This window comes from Pangasianodon hypophthalmus, chromosome 12, assembly GCF_027358585.1.
Source record: "Pangasianodon hypophthalmus isolate fPanHyp1 chromosome 12, fPanHyp1.pri, whole genome shotgun sequence".
NCBI classification, from domain to species: Eukaryota; Metazoa; Chordata; class Actinopteri; order Siluriformes; family Pangasiidae; genus Pangasianodon; species Pangasianodon hypophthalmus.
This window is the reverse complement of record NC_069721.1, coordinates 17,536,141-17,552,315: the sequence shown is the minus strand read 5'-3', so window position 1 is coordinate 17,552,315 and position 16,175 is coordinate 17,536,141. Positions and strand designations below refer to the sequence as shown.

Sequence of the window (16,175 nt, the reverse complement as noted above, 5' to 3'; positions counted from 1 at the left end):
ATATTCAGTTACTGGATGTTTATTACCCACACTAAGCCATTTTGCACTTTTTTTTAATCACAATTATTTAAATCTGAGACACAAGTTGTTAGATCATCATTAGTTAGAGAGAAATGAGCATTATGTGCATTCTCTTAATAGTTGTAAACATAATGTATGCTAATTATCTTCACAGCAATCTACTCAAAACCTTTACCTCCTCACATTATTAAAAATACACACAGCAGGTTTGAATTTTAATTGGTCCATCAGTATTCATGCATGAAGCACATTTATTATATAAGCCTCAGGGTAAGTGGAGTAACCTCCGAGCTAAGAAGTGAGCTTGACCATGTCTTCATTAGAATGCTGGCACTCTTATTCACTCCATTAAGCCTATTTTGGTCAAAGACAGGATTGGTACTAAAGCCTAAAAGGCCATCATCAGCTCAGACCTGGACCTGGACCATCTCTGAATGAAGTGGATACAGGAAACAAATAAGCAGCCTAACTGAGAGCTACATTAAAGAGCTTTCAGTCTCCCCTGCTTATTCAATCCAAACCTCATCAAAATGCATTTTCCAAGTCACCATGCTCCGGCTGCCAACTCCACCTGTGGGGGAAATAATTATTCAAACAAAACGGCTCCACCACTTAATATTTAATGCTGTGTAGGCCAGCCAGCGTGATTAATTTGAAGTGAACCCCCTCCAAGCTCTCACATTTACAAGGCATTGCATCACTGCTAATCTATTAAAGCAGACTACAGAGAAGGAAAGCAAGAGGTTCTGTCTTTTAACTAGCAAAAAAGCAGTTTACTTAAAAAAAAAACAACAACTCACATTTCATGATAATAATAATTACAAAAGAGGCATTTTGTGTGTGATTGAACACATCTAATTCCCTCTCATGAATGCACACATATTCATTCACGCACTGTACACCAATAATGTTGAATTAAAGATTTTAGAATTTAGTTTGGATCTACAATGTGTTGCATTAAAGTTTAATAATACATAAAGATGATATTTACAAAAGTAAAAATGATCACAACCATAACAAAGTGTTTTAGTGTCATACACTTAATGATCAGGTTTATTACTACATTCCAGCATTATGATTAATAAAACACATTGTTTACATTTTTGTGTTACCTATGCATTCAGTATTTGTTTCTGATTTCACTGCATGCAGTATGCATTCAATATGTTTCTGTATGGTTTCATTTTACATAGATCCTATGCGTTAAACATTGCTTACCTTTTTTGCATATGGTTTGACCTTTCAGTCTTGTATACGTAATGCTTTCAGCGACTCCAGTTCAACTGTTGTCATAGTGACAGCTTCCTCTTTACTTGTGGTTAAAGTTGTGAGCTTCAGCCTTGTGTCTGGCTGTGTTTTTTCCCTCTGTGTGATCTTTGTGCAGTTTATTCAGTATCTCAGAAAATACAAATTTCATATATGTGCTTGATTCCTCTATGCAATCCATGGAATTCTGATGTTCATGATATTATTAAAATTTTGTTGTCTTCTCTAGCCATTATTGTGTTTACATTTATAGCCTTATCCAGAGGGACTAAGAATACCATCATGCTAAACCCTGTTAGGGGAAGGTTAGTACAGCATTACTGTAAACTATATCTGTCCCTGTGATTTGTTCATGTTTGTGTTGCTTATTATGGTATAGTCATTTATACATTCCTGCATCTTCACACTGGTACAGTTGTATGCAAAAGTTTGGGCACCCCTGGCCAAATTAAATATGTTGTTGGTTATTTGAAGCGATAATTACACATAACCTCTGCAGAAAACTTCTAAAATTATTTCTGCAAATATAAATATAAATGATCCTTTGCATTTTATAAACTTAAAAAAAGTAATTTTGGCATGTGCAAAAGAGCACCATATTAAGTATGTACTTAGTACATTCACATAATATTACTTATGGTGTGATGATGTTGAAGTTGGTTTGTTCATGTTATCTGATTTATTAAATAATGCCAGTTAACCTTAATATAAAGCATTACCATTGATTATAAACTCACTTTAAACACTTTTTCACTTTTTAATTCTAGCAAAACTGTAATCCCTTGAACATGTCTAAAAATGTCTGAATTTTGAAATAATGCACTTGTCAGTCATGTGAATAATTAAATTGTAATTGAGATGAGATCACTTAGAGACTGTGATTAATTTCATGCTCAATATCTATACCCCACTGTGTATGTGCAGATGTCTGTCTGTGTAATGTGTATCAAAAGGCCACCTTCTGCTTATGTAGCAGGTTAATCATGCTTATGTAGTTCCCTTTTACATGGATTTAGAAGAACTGGGAAACACTGAGACTTATGGATTAATTAAGTGATTTTTTGCTAGAATCCACTGAAACATCATGGTCAAGTGGTCCACCTCACAAATAGATTTTCTTAGGATTGCTGGGAATTATTCTGAGTATTAATTCAGACCTCTGTGGCAATCTGTAGAGTGACGAACCACCAACACTAAAGATGAGGAGCTGCTGACGCTCTGTTTAGCAGGGAGATTAATCCGATGAGGTTGTTTGTCACTTAAATGGACACGTGAAGTTTGACTGAGACTTAGAGCTACATAAAATGTGTTGTTGTAAGTTGGGATGAGATGGGTTTACATTTGTCATCAGCATATTTTACATTTATCACAAAGAAGCTCCTAAACCAAACCTTAGTTATCATATAATTATGAATCATATTCTGTATCTTTTTGGATACACGTGTGCAGAATGTTTAACATATACAAACCATGTTAAGCTTTACAGTTTTTTTTGAGCAGTGAACAGTGGTTTATTGTCCACTGACCTTCTCACACTTCTTGTCAACTTAATCTTGTTGTTTTTTGTTTCACTGAGTCCTCACTCACATGTGTTATTGAGCTGAATGGTCACCTGAATTATTGACTGGTGGCTGCTATTAATGCAGGTTCTACACTGCAGAGATCTGTCCTCAGCTTTCCTCTATTCAGTTTTCCTTCCTCCTGCATGACTTGCTTCTCTGTCACTGCCACTTAGGCCCAGGTCGGGGTAAGGGTTCACTCTGCCAGGTTGTGTAAGTTTGTGGTGTACAGATGCCAATCAAATATGAGAAACTTTTTACTTCCTGGGTGCCGGAGCCAACAAACCTTTCACACCTCCTTCATTAATCCACTCAGCAGCCTTAAAGTTACACATAAAAGCTGCATGAATTTTCTTTTGCCTTGTCTCATTACTGTGGGAATCATTAGGGCTCAGGTCAGCAAGGGATGAAAGATTGAACCTGTGTGGTATTGACCCTTTCCATGCAGTACCAAGGACTGTGCTGATATGCCTGGTAATTTGTCTGAGTTTTTATGTATACTTTTATGTATGTGCACTTGTGTGTCCTGATGTCTTTTTGATCAGTTTGAGCCAGTTCAGAATGCAGCAGTACTTACCAGATCCTACTTTGGCTGCCAGCTTAGGTCTGCATTGATTGTAAAGCCCTGATTATGATGTATAGAGCCTGGGTTAGCTCAGGACTGCCTTGCTTATCTCCTGAAACAGTATAACCCATCTCAAGCACATCACTCAGCTTGAGTGCAGTGTTCGAGAGAATGTCAGGAATGCGTGGTTTTGAATGCAGATTACATTCTTATTTAACTTGATCTAACTATACTTTTTGAGTGTTTTATTGTTATTAGTTGTTAAACATAAAATAAATGTAAAAGGATATATTTTTTTTAAATTTATTATTATACAGTGAGAGGTATTCTGACACTTTTGTGCATATATCCACTTCAAATTTACGCACAAAATTGCTTTTGATGTCTTTCTCTCACTTATAAATATGAAAAAAAGTATGCATTCATAAGTGTAAACTAAATATGTCTAAACAAACAGAATTGACTTTTATTTAACTTTTATAGTCATTATTTTAACTTTAATTTATTATTTAATGCACAATCTAAAGAGGTGTAGGTGAGGTTTCAATTTAATTGCAAATTATATAGTGTATATAATAGTGTATGTGATAAATAAAAATCTTGAATCTTGGATCTTGAATTTACAAACATTATTAGTCTGTTGCAAAGCTATTGTTGGCAATTACAGTTTCAGGATGTCTACAGTAAGAAGTAATTACCTTTTTTTGCAGTATGTGGTTCAATTTTGGCCCATTCCTCTAGGCAAATGTCTTCAGTTCCACCCCAGATTACAAGGGTACATTTAATGGACTGAATTTTTAATGGAATTCAAGTCAGGAGATTAGCTAGGCCGTGCAAGGATTCCTTGAATTATTTTGACTGTATGTTTGGGGTCGTCGTTTTGTTGAAACATCCATCTTCTCCCCAGATTCAGTTTCTTGGGAGATGAGATTAAATTCTCCACTAATATGTCCTGGTACGTGGCTCCATTCCTTCAGTCCCAGCACTATTTGCAGAGAAGCAGCCCTATATCTTGAATCCTGAATTATTGCCAAAGAGTTCTATTTTTGTTTCATCTCACCAGAGCATATTGTTCCAAAAGAGTTCCAGTTTGTCTAAATACTTTTATGTGTGCACCCCTGTGCTTCTTTTTTAGCAGAGGAGTTTTATACGGAGTGAAGGAATGGAGATGATTGTGATGTGATGATTTCAGACCACTCTGCAGCTCTTTTTCAGTGGCTTTTCTCTTACCTTCCTTATCATTAATCTGAGAACACAAAATCTGTGAGCAGGTGGCACACCTGTCCTGGAACACCCTGGATGGGGTGCCAACCCATCGCAGGGCATAACCACACACACATACACACACACACACCTGTACTGGGTGAGGAAACCAGAGCACCCGGAGGAAACCCCTGAAGCACAGGGAGAACATGCAAGCTCTGTGCACATAGGGAGGAGGCGGGATTCGCAGCAATCCAACAAACATTCTAACCACTAAGCCACTGTGCCCCCCTACATATATGTGTGTGTGTGTGTGTGTATACACCAATCAGCCATAAGATTAACACCATCCACCTAATATTGTGTAGGTCCCCCTTGTGCTGTCAAAACAGCTCTGACCCTTCAAGGCATGGACTCCACAAGACCTATAAAGATGTGCTGTGAAACCTGTATGCAATCACACAATTTTTGCAGTGTGGCAGGGTGCATTATCCTGCTGAAAGAGACCACTGCCATTAAGGAATACCGTTGCTGTGAAGGGGTGTACTTCAAGGTCTGCAACAATATTTAGGTAGGTGGTACATGTCAAAGTAACATCCACATGAATAACAGGACCCAAGGTTTCCCAGCAGAACATTGCCCAGAGCATCATACTTCCTTTAACGGCTTGCCTTCTTCCCATAGTGCATCCTGGTGCCATCTCTTCCCTAGGTAAGCGACACACACACCCGGCCATCCACATGATGTAAAAGAAAATGTGATTCATGAGACCAGGTCACCTTCTTCCATTGCTCCATGGTCCAGTTCTGAGGCTCACGTGCCCAATGTAGGTGCTTTCAGCAGTGGACAGGGGCACTCTGACCGGTCTGTGGCTACACAGCCCCATACACAGCAAGCTGCGATGCACTGTGTGTTCTGACACCTTTCTATCATAGCCAGCGTTAACTTTTTCAACATTTTGTGCTACAGTAGCTCTTCTGTGGGATCGGACCAGATGGGGTAGCCTTCACTCCCTGCGCATCAGTAAGCCTTGGGCGCCCATGATCCTGTCGTCAGTTCACCAGTTGTCCTTCCTAGGACCACTTTTGGTATGTACTAACCACTGCATACCGGGAACACCCCAAAAGACCTGCCATTTTGGACCAAGTCATCTAACCATCACAATTTGGCACTTGTCAAAGTCGCTCAGATCTTTATGCTCGCCCATTTTCCTGCTTCCAACACAACAACTTCGAGAACTGACTGTTCACTTGCTGCCTAATATATACCACCCCTTGACAGGTGCCAACTGTAACGTGATAATGTTATTCACTTCACCTGTCCATGAATAGTATATTATATATAGTATACAGTATATATATATCAATATATATATATTATTCTAGGTCATACACAGGTCTTACTAATAACACAGAGAAAGACGGAGAAGAGATGCACTGGCTTTGACGTGTAGATTAAATAATATAGAATATGACCATATCGCCCTCTGGTGTTGAAAATAAGACATCAACTGCGGGTCAAAAACCTTACGTAGGACTACTCCATCCGCAAAACAGTCTCCCTGTCTCTCTTGGAATGAAATGAAATTAGTAATATGCAGACCATAGCACTTGGGTTAGGCCTTCCATCCTAACAGTCTTCCTGTCTCCAACTTTAAGCCTCAGTTTAACACTTTTTTCATGGTTTTACAATTTGCCCCATTTTGCACGGCTATTATTAACCTCTTCACTTTTACTCACAAGCCCAAGGCCTATTATCCAGTACGCACATGAAAGCCATGTACAATGATACTTATAATAATGAGATGTGGAACCATCCACAGTTCCTTAAGATTAATTCTGTGTGATTACAGTAAATGATCATAAGTATGCTCATATGATTTGGTGGATAGTTAAGGGTTATTAGCTTCCTAAATGGATTTATTTGGAAGCCTTTCAGTTAAAAACACTTGAAAAGACCTATACAGGATATTTAAGTGTTTATTCAGAAGAACAAAAAATCTCAAGGGTGCTAAATTGAACCCAAAATTGAAATATAACATGAATTTGAATAAAACGTTTTTGTATAGGATGGTGATTCAGTTATCAAAAAGTTCTAGACTAGATTTAATTGTAAATATTTATCAAATGATATCAAAATCAGTAGACTTAAGAATTCAGTGCAGAAGGACAAGCACAGTTTTATCCTGAAGAAATGTTATTTCTGGCATGGTCTTTTTTTAAACTCAAAGTGATGACAGCATCATATATCAGTGACTGAAATTTGCAGTATATAACTTTAGAGAAGATAGAATGGTTTTTTATGAACATGTGAAGGTGAAGACACTGCAGCAGTAATTGCCACCTCAGCAGCAGAGGGCAGTGTGTTTCCACAAGCTGACCTTAAGTTTCTACCCGCTTATCTGTGGGTGATATTAATCATTAACAAACAAGTTATAAATGTCATTGTGTACCTTTCTGCATTTGTTTACTGCAAAACAATCCAAAATTTAAAAAGTTTTAAAAACGACATTTTCACAACACATTCGCAAGCTACTGTATTTCATTAGGAGTTATATCTCCATATTTAACCAGTATCTCTATAATTAAATTCAGTATGTGTCTATATTTGTTCACTGATTTATTTGTACTAGATAAATAAATCTAGTATTGTGCATAGTGTTGTGCATAATGCTTTACAGCAGGACGCACTCTGGTCTGAGGCGGTGCCCTCGATGGGGGTGTCCACAGTACCTCCCTCGGCTGTTTTAATGAAAGGTTTCCTGACTGTGGCAAGGCCAGCGAGGCATTCTGCAGCTCAGAATACCCAGCCTGTGACCCAACGCTGTGGCACTGAGCACTGGGAGGAACACCACACTGGCTCAGGAGATCAGTCGTTATCCGGAACAGCGTGTGTCGATTTTAAACATAGAGAACAGACTGAAAGTGAAAAAGCATGAATTAGAAACACTGTTTAGATTTTAGATACACTGCCAAGTTGTCTAGCATGTCAGTGGCAGTGATGTGTTGCATTCTTTCATTAACATTTTAACACTAGTTCTAAACATCTCAAAGGATTTCAGAAGGTCCTGAAGTTGGGCTGAAGAGCACCTCACTTGACCCTTGGGTCACAATATATGAAAAAGAAAGAAAAAGCCTAGCTAAAAAAGAAAATCCCCACAGGGGAGACGCCTCTGACAATAATAACCCGGAGTGGCAAGTCGGGTTCTGAAGCAGGCAAGCAGAGCAAACCGACCCAAACCAGTCTGATGCACAGGGCAGCAGCCTGGGTGCTGCAGCAGATGGTAGCTGGGGTTAAATTCAGCTCTGGGTGTAACCGTACATAAACAAGCAGAGCAGACCTCAAACAGGGCTTTGGATGCACCACTGCCTGCTGTTTGGGAAGATGACTTGGGAATAAATTTATCTGATTTACAACCTGCTGCCCCTCTACATAAATCCTATAGCTGGAAACTGCTGCACTGCAGGTGTGTTTGGATGAACCACATTGGAGGATGTTGTGCACATGGAAGCTTAGAGGAGGAAGCAGAAAGAGACGTATGGCTCTGTTGCTGATCTGGGTTAACATTCCCTGGTCTCTAGCCATGGACACTCTGTGAAAGACAAAAGAAATGAGTTCAGTGTGGTATACGTAAGTTCTTTCAGAACTGTCATGTTGCGTAGCATGCACCTGTGCACCTGTTTCACTAGCTCAGGGAAAGGCAAAGAACTAGTGTGTTCAAACATTAGCATGCTTAGCAGAAGGGGGGGGGAAATCCCTTCCTTTGTGGTATGCCCTCTATACGGAGTGGTCGCCTTGGAAACATTCTGTGGTCATCACAAAGAGACCAGTGTGTAGCGGTGCACAGACGTCTTGGCCATCGTAGCGATGTTCCCTCTCCAAGCAATGATGTAATGTTTTGGAATGATCAGAGCATCTCAGTGAGAAGTGCAGTCTTTGTAATGGATGAGTGGTTGCTGTGGATGAAGTTTTGTTAGACAGTTTTCTTGTTTTGGACAGTGTGGTTTCAATATGGCTGTCTATGTCCCATGCCAGGCCTATGGCTTAGACATCTTTTTTTAAGAAAAAAAAAGCCCTCACACTCTCACAGTGTAATTTAAAACACCAAATTGATGGTTTGCAGCCAATCCCTGCATCCTCTATGATTTGTGTTCTGTCACTTTTTGCTCTGCTACAGAATTATTTATTTGTCTGTCCACTCATTTCCCTTTACTCACTAACCTAATGAGGAGTAAATCCTTAGGCTGTGTGAGGGGTTGAATCATGCAATGTGGGACAGTCCCTGTGTCTGATGTAACACATTACATAACCCAAAAATCACAAATAAACATCCATATGGGATGCCAGTGTGGTCACTTGTAGTAAGAGAAACTGCCAATTTATGGCAATGGGAATTTTTACAAAATTGTAACGTGGACTAAAGTTTAAATAGCCTCTGTGCCTGCCTCCCACAAACAGAGTCTGCACCAGGCAATTCTCACTTCACATATGTTCTTTTCTCTGTGAGGAAGGACATGGATTTCAGGCAGGTCAATGCTGAGGCCAGGTTAGACTGCAGTAAAGCACAGGTCCATTTCTTAAGCAAATGTATTTTTCTTGCATTTTAAAAAATGATTGGTTGATTTACTTTAATAAAATAATCTAATGGATTTAATTTTTGAGGTCAATGGAACCCAAAAAAGTTTAAATAATTAAAAAAAAAACAATGGTACATGACATTAACTCGAAAAAAGTGCATAAGTGCTGTGATATTCAATAATTAAATAAACAATTATTTATAGTGTGATTACATTTTTAATTGTACTCACATTCGACTATTTGTCTTATTTTTTAAGAAATAATAAACTCATGAATTTAAGTGCATGAACAAGGAGTGTGTCCAATGAGAGGGGCCATATTTATTTATTTTTTTAAGACTTTGGATCTGATAGGTAGAAAAACTAAGTGAAAATCTAATTAACAAAGTACCAAATAGAATCAGTTTAATAAATTAATCCAATTAATAATAATGCCCTAATTTCTTTTGCCTATAAGTGAATGAATTAAAGGATATTCTATAATCTCATGGGTACATAATTAGAGCTAATCATATGCAGTGCACTGGGTGGATTTCATTACTGAACTAGACATTCTCAACTATGATTTCTGAAATGCCAACAAAATGATAAAGCTCTGAAAAAAGTGCACTAGATGGTGAATGGGGTGCAGTTTCTAATGTTCTGAAGTGTTGGCTTACCAAATCCTGTGTTTGTTTAGGATCAGTGTAAAACATGACAGCTATGTGATAATAAGTTATGTGAACTTATTTCTTTCTCTTTAACTCCAATTGTCATGACAAGGTTTGGATACTGAACTCAAGTTAATAAGTTTTAAAAAAAATGTAACTTAAAGTAATCCACTGTCTTGACGTTGAGTCATTATCTTGACTCTGAGTCACTGTCTTGACTTTGACTTGAATCAGAGGTTATCTTCAAGCTGAGTTTCTCAGGTTTTTAAGGCAGCAGGTGACCTTACTTTTCTAAGTGTAACCAACTTGAAATGTCTTGCAGTGTTCATTATTCCCATTATTGGGTGAAATTAGGACTGAAAGTCGATGGGAGGCGCTGTTAGGCAAGTCAATGTTGTTCTTTCTGTTTCACATGAGTTACTGGTTTAGTGAGGCATGGCACGGCTCTGCTTTCTGGCGTATATGAGATAGGCCTGATTAAAACACATAGACGCCATGGATGAAGCTGCTTTGTGGTGAAAGCAATCAGCTTCCAAGTGCTTCCGGTTTGTAGAATGACACGGGACATCTACGTCCTAAACCATATAGGCATCTTATCGCGGGAAATAGTACAAACTATGTCAAAGGAAAAGTTTCCAAGAGTCTCGGATTTGTCAGTAGTTGCTTGGATGGGGCTGTCCTATGCTGCAGGTCTATAGTAGACTAGATGTAGGTGATATAAACAGTAGTATTAGTAGTAAACTCTTCTGAAAGGAACCTCGGTGCGTCTCTGAGTCACCAGATTACAGGAAATTTCAAAAGTGCGTCGCAAAATCTCTACAAGCCCCTCCCCTAGACCACCAAAACACTCCCCCTCGATCATCCAGCCCCTCCCCTTGAACAACTGTAAGGCATTTATACACATGTGCGAAGCTCGCCAAAGCGCGACACTCCCCACATCCAGGGCTCACTGAAGTGAACAGAGCAGTGCGGCGATCTGTCTGCTCTCTCACCTCTATCCACCATCACCATCTCAAGAGAGAGAGAAGAACACCACCAGCCGTGGATATATTACTGCACACAAGGATCCCTCTCGGTCCGACACCTTTTTTGAGCTGGAACTCGCTGAAGAAAATGTCGGCTTCAGTACTGTCTTCCATTTACGACTTCGACCTGTTGTACAGGGTAAGAAAATCACTCCAAAAGTATAGCGTGTCCGTGTCAAAGTTGTTTTCACTGTGCATAGCTCAAGCCTCATGTTGACGCTGTAACGTGAGAGCTGTGTGTTGGTAACTAATTTTGGCAATAGTTTAAAGACTAATATATCACAGTAAAGGACGCATGACTAAATGATTGTCTGTTTCTCAGCAGGAGAAAAGCCAAGGCTCTAATGCAGTGCACCTGAACAACGTGTTGGACAGGAGAACCGTAGGGATACCGCTCTCCACCTCCAATAAAAACAATAACAGGTTCAACGCAGGCGGCTACTTCCGGGCCAACTCCATCAGCCACATGGACTCCATCAGCGGTGGCAAGGAGAGCCCTACACCAGCATATATGAATAAGGAGAACAAGTTTCGCGACCGCGCCTTTAGCGAGACAGGGGAACGTGGTCAGCAGCTGCAGGAACTGCTCCAGCCCAAGCCCGGCTCTCAGATCAACTCCACTCGCTATAAAACAGAGCTGTGCAGGCCTTTCGAGGAAAACGGCTCCTGCAAGTACGGCGAGAAGTGCCAGTTTGCGCATGGCTACCACGAACTGCGCAATCTTTCCCGCCATCCCAAGTACAAGACCGAGCCGTGCCGCACCTTTCACACCATTGGTTTCTGTCCATACGGCCCGCGCTGTCACTTCATCCACAACGTCGACGAGCGCAGAGCCGCGCCGAACACACAGCTGCGACTCCAGCGAGGCGAGTGCGCACTCCCGACCGAGAAGGAGTCCGCTCCGTTTTTCACGCACAAGGACAGACCCAGGCTGCACCACAGTCTGAGCTTCTCGGGCTTTTCAAGCTCTCACGGTGCCATGATCGAGAGCCCTACGTCTCGCACGCCGCCGCCGCCCACCTCCTGCGCGCTCTCGTTCTTCGAGGACTCACTGGCTCCGAGTCCGCACTGCCTAAACGCCTTTGGGATCCCCGAGCAGGACCTAAAGGCTTTCCTCGCCCCTTTAATCCCACACTCCCAAAGTGCTTTCAGTGGGCAGGCCTCGTACGGGCCGCAGCCTTCGCCTCCGTTCCCAGTGAGCTCGTTGGCGCCAGTGCGCCTGATCTCCGACTCCCCGCCGGTGTTTGACTCCCCGCCAAGCCCTCTGGACTCCCTCTCGGACCCGGAGAGCTTCGTCAGCGGCTCCCGCTGCTCGTCCGGCACGATCAGCGGCTCTGAGTCGCCCAGCCTGGATTCAAACAGACGTCTGCCAATCTTCAGCAGGCTGTCCATCTCAGACGACTGATTATTATTATTATTATTATTATTATTATTAATCACAGATGGTGTTTTGTTAAGCAGGTCACCCCAAGCTTGAGGTTTTTAAAAACCAACAAATAAACAAGAAGAAGGTGCCTTTTTTTATACAGAGTTAAAGGGTCTAATCAAGGGCTCTTGTTTTTGTCCGATAAAGTAGCTACGTCGGGAAAAACGTGTGATGTGCCTTGTTTTCACAGCGCCCCCATACGGCGTGTGTCAGTCAGTGCAGTTTTTGCTGCTGATGGAATGTCGCTGCATTTATTAATGCGTTTTTAAGTGCTATCATTGCGCTTTGCTACATGCTATGAAATCTATTTAACTTATTTATTGTCATGTGAAAAGTATGGCCTCTGTGGATCAATTGAGTCCATGTAGTATTTATCAAGTCTAAAGCAATACATTTATATTTCTTTTTAAATTATGATTATGATCTCCATTGTTAATCTGGAATCACTTGTTTTTTTTCCTCACAATAATATATTTTTGTTATATTTGGGGGGGTATATGTGTTGTACATAAGTTAATAATTTATAAATTGTATGCTATTTATTTCAGTTTTGTTTACGACATATGTTAAAAGAGTGGGAGCATCTAAAGAGGCCTCATTTCTGTTTTTTTTTTTTTTGGGGGGGGGGGGGGGGGGGCAGAGGATCTCTGGGCATTTGATTTGTATAGGATGTATAGGAGTCTTTACAAAGTGTAATGTTGAACTAGCCTTTCACAATTCAAACTGCCACAAAACATAGGGACAATACAGACAACCAAAAAAGAAAAAAAAACTTTGTTTGCACATAGTTGCACTATTTCAGTCAAGTGCCAGAGAATGTAGCAGTCGCTTATTATCTTGATATTAACTTTCTAAAATGTGCCTATGGAGTAAATGATCTCACATACTGTAGATCAGCTTAACTAAGGATTATGTTTTAGTGCCTATGTCAAGCAAATTCAGATGAATGTAGCTTTTGTTTATATAGATCAAGATTACATTGATTTAGACTATTTAAATGCTTTTATTCAGTTATGATCATTTTTGTTTTGGATTATTTTGAATACACCATTCCTTATAATAAGATTAAAAATAAATACACTTTGTATTTTGACTTCATATAGATGAACTAAACTTGCTGGTCGGGAAAGTACTTTGAAAATATGTTGTATAATGTAGTTAACTTGTAATGATCAGTTGGACTACTTGGATTGGAAGTTAAAAAAAAAAAAGATTGAATGTAAAGACAGGTCAGTTTGATTTATGAGGGATTGTGTATGCAGAGTCATCAATTTGTACTTTGAAATATTTTACATTGATATCCTAATAAAGATACCGTTTAAATAAAAGGAAGAGAGTTGAATATTTCTTTAAGAACACAAAAGGGATGTGTTTTAATGTTAGGATGGAGCTCGTTCAAAATGAAAAGAGCTCTTATTGGCATGGGACTGTAAATGATTGACCATTCTCTATTCTCTATTCTCTATTCTCTGTCCCCCTACCCTCCCTCTTGCCTTTCTTTGAGAAGAACAGCTCCCCCAAAGTCATAGAGTTTGGTACACTTTCAAAAGGTTGAGAGAGCCAGACTGGTCTGCTTTGAATAGCAAGCAGTGTGTGTATGTGTGTATGTGTGTGTGTGTGTGTGTGTTTACACTCCAAAGTATGTGATCAGTTTCTAAACTATACAAGCAGAATCTTGCATAGTGAAGTTGAAAAGTTTCTACTGCTTCCTACTGAAGATTAATAAATAAAAAAAAATTGTCAGGCTACTGATAAAGAGAAATTAAGTTCTTAGAGTCAATTTATCCTACAGGAGAGCAATTAGAAAAAACAGTCAGCGTATCAGCACAGGGGTTTGCTCAAAGATAAGGTGGTCAGTAAATATTAACATCCTTAGAACTTCAGACAAAGCTCTTTAACCTTGTGCAAGCATTACGAGGGAGCTTTGGCCAGTGTCATGCACAGATCTGAATTTGTACAAATGTTTGCTTAAGATTGTGTGAGACCATGTTCGAATGTGTGTAGAGGTGTGTGTGTGTGAGTGTGTGAGAGAGTGACCAAGTGCAGATGTGTATGTGAGGGAAAAGTGGCCGTCAGCCCTTAATGAACCTGGCGTTACAATAGCAGGAAACATACTCTGTTCCCTGATTAGGGGCCCTTGGGAACAAAGCTGTTCTTCATTTTTCTTTCCATGGCTTCCACACACAAGTGTTTCATCTAGTGTGGCCTTATTTTAGCTCTGCTTGAATGAGAAGTAAAATTTTCCTACTTGACATGCTGAAAATAAAGAATTCTTGAATCACTAGGATAAAACATTTCTTAAGACTCATTGTCAGTCCTTGGCAGTTTTCAGTTTTCTGAACAATACAGCACAATAAATCTCTCTTAAAATGGATTTCTCAAACGCTCTTTGGATAGTTAAAGGTTCCTAAGTGTTCTACTTGGAACCCCCATGAAAGGGAAACCCTCAGTTGTAGGCTTTTATGTACCATTTATAAATGGTTTTAGTGTGACGCCAAAATATTTTTACTTGTAGGACATTAACATGAAGGGTTCCATAATAGTAGGTTTGTCCAACTGGGATTGTTGTGTAAGCAACATTCTTTGACATACTGATGCAAACTATTACATCATTTTTTCACGCATTTTATTAGCATTACTTAAAATGTTACAGCCAAACTTACTTAGAACCTTAAATGAATACATTATTGAACATTCTGATAACATTCTTTGTTAACCCCGTCCCTGTGCCTTAAAAAAGTGATGCTCAGGATGTTGCTGCTGATGTTTATTGAGAGCTTATTAATGGGCAAAAAAGAGATGATGTTCACTTATTAGTAGCTTATTCAAGGTACAGAAGCACACCTGCAAACACTGCTGACAAAGCCTGATAAAAAATTCAGGTTAATACTGGAGTTGCATTCCCACGCTGCTTCAGCCTGGAGGACTGCGAAATGCGTGTGTTCAGCTTGTCTCTACATTAGCTGCCAGAATAGTTATCACTATGCTCCCTAGGGCCACATGTGAATGTTTACCCAAAAATGTGTTTTCTAAGTGCATCATTTGACATGGATGGCAAACACTGATGAATAGGATGATGTCAGTAGCTCTTATTTGACCGTACATTGTTCAGGTGGATGCAATCAGCATTCAAAATAATGCATACATACAGTAAGTGGATCTAGATAAAACATGTGGCAATTATAATTAACATTATTTATGGGGGTAAAACATAGCAAGGTAAGGTTATTTAGTGGAATGGTGGGTAAAGCAGAACAGGGCATGAAAATGAATCTTTGGGGGTGAGAAATGAGGCAGTTGTGAGTAATGTTACTTCTTGCACCTTTGAGAAATTGAATAGCACACCAATACATACATACGTACATACATACATACACACACACACACACACACACACACACACACACATATATATATATATATATATATAATATAATATATAATATATATAATATAAATAAATAATGAAGTTAAATGTTTCTACATTAAAAAATACTATAAAGAGCAGTAGAGCAGTAATAAATGAAACAAAGTCAATATTTGGTGTGATGATCCTTCGCTTTATAAAAAAAAATAGTAGTCTCAGGTACAGTGTGTGCAGTTTTATAAGGAAATGAGCTGTAAGTGTTACTGAGCATCTTGCAGAAGCAGCCACAGTTCTTCTGGAGACTTTGACTGTCACACTTGCTTCTTATTTTGCAGCAAAACCCAGCAGCCTTCATTATGTTTTTTTGTCTGAAAAGTGTCTCTTATGTAATCTGCTGCTTTCTTTACTGACATACACACATTTTTCTGTAACATTTAATTTTGTGCTGGAAAACTAATGTTTGGAAATCTAAAGTGTTTTTGTACTGAATCAATAATGTAGAAGTCATAAAATAAA

The 16,175-nt window shown here is 39.4% G+C and overlaps 1 protein-coding gene across 2 annotated transcripts; it reads left to right on the top strand.

The window, feature by feature from the left end:
- Positions 1–10,741: 10,741 nt before the first annotated feature.
- zfp36l2 (zinc finger protein 36, C3H type-like 2) lies at positions 10,742–13,620 on the top strand. Of its 2 annotated transcripts, none has more exons than XM_026914521.3 (2): positions 10,742–11,005; positions 11,189–13,620. In XM_026914521.3, exons 1-2 carry the CDS (start codon positions 10,955–10,957, stop codon positions 12,269–12,271), a joined length of 1,134 nt encoding a protein of 377 aa, XP_026770322.1. In that variant the 5' UTR covers positions 10,742–10,954; the 3' UTR covers positions 12,272–13,620. The 2 variants fall into 2 exon arrangements, with proteins under 2 accessions (XP_026770322.1, XP_026770323.1); XM_026914522.3 differs by having other exon boundaries at positions 10,751–11,005; positions 11,192–13,535.
- Positions 13,621–16,175: the final 2,555 nt, after the last annotated feature.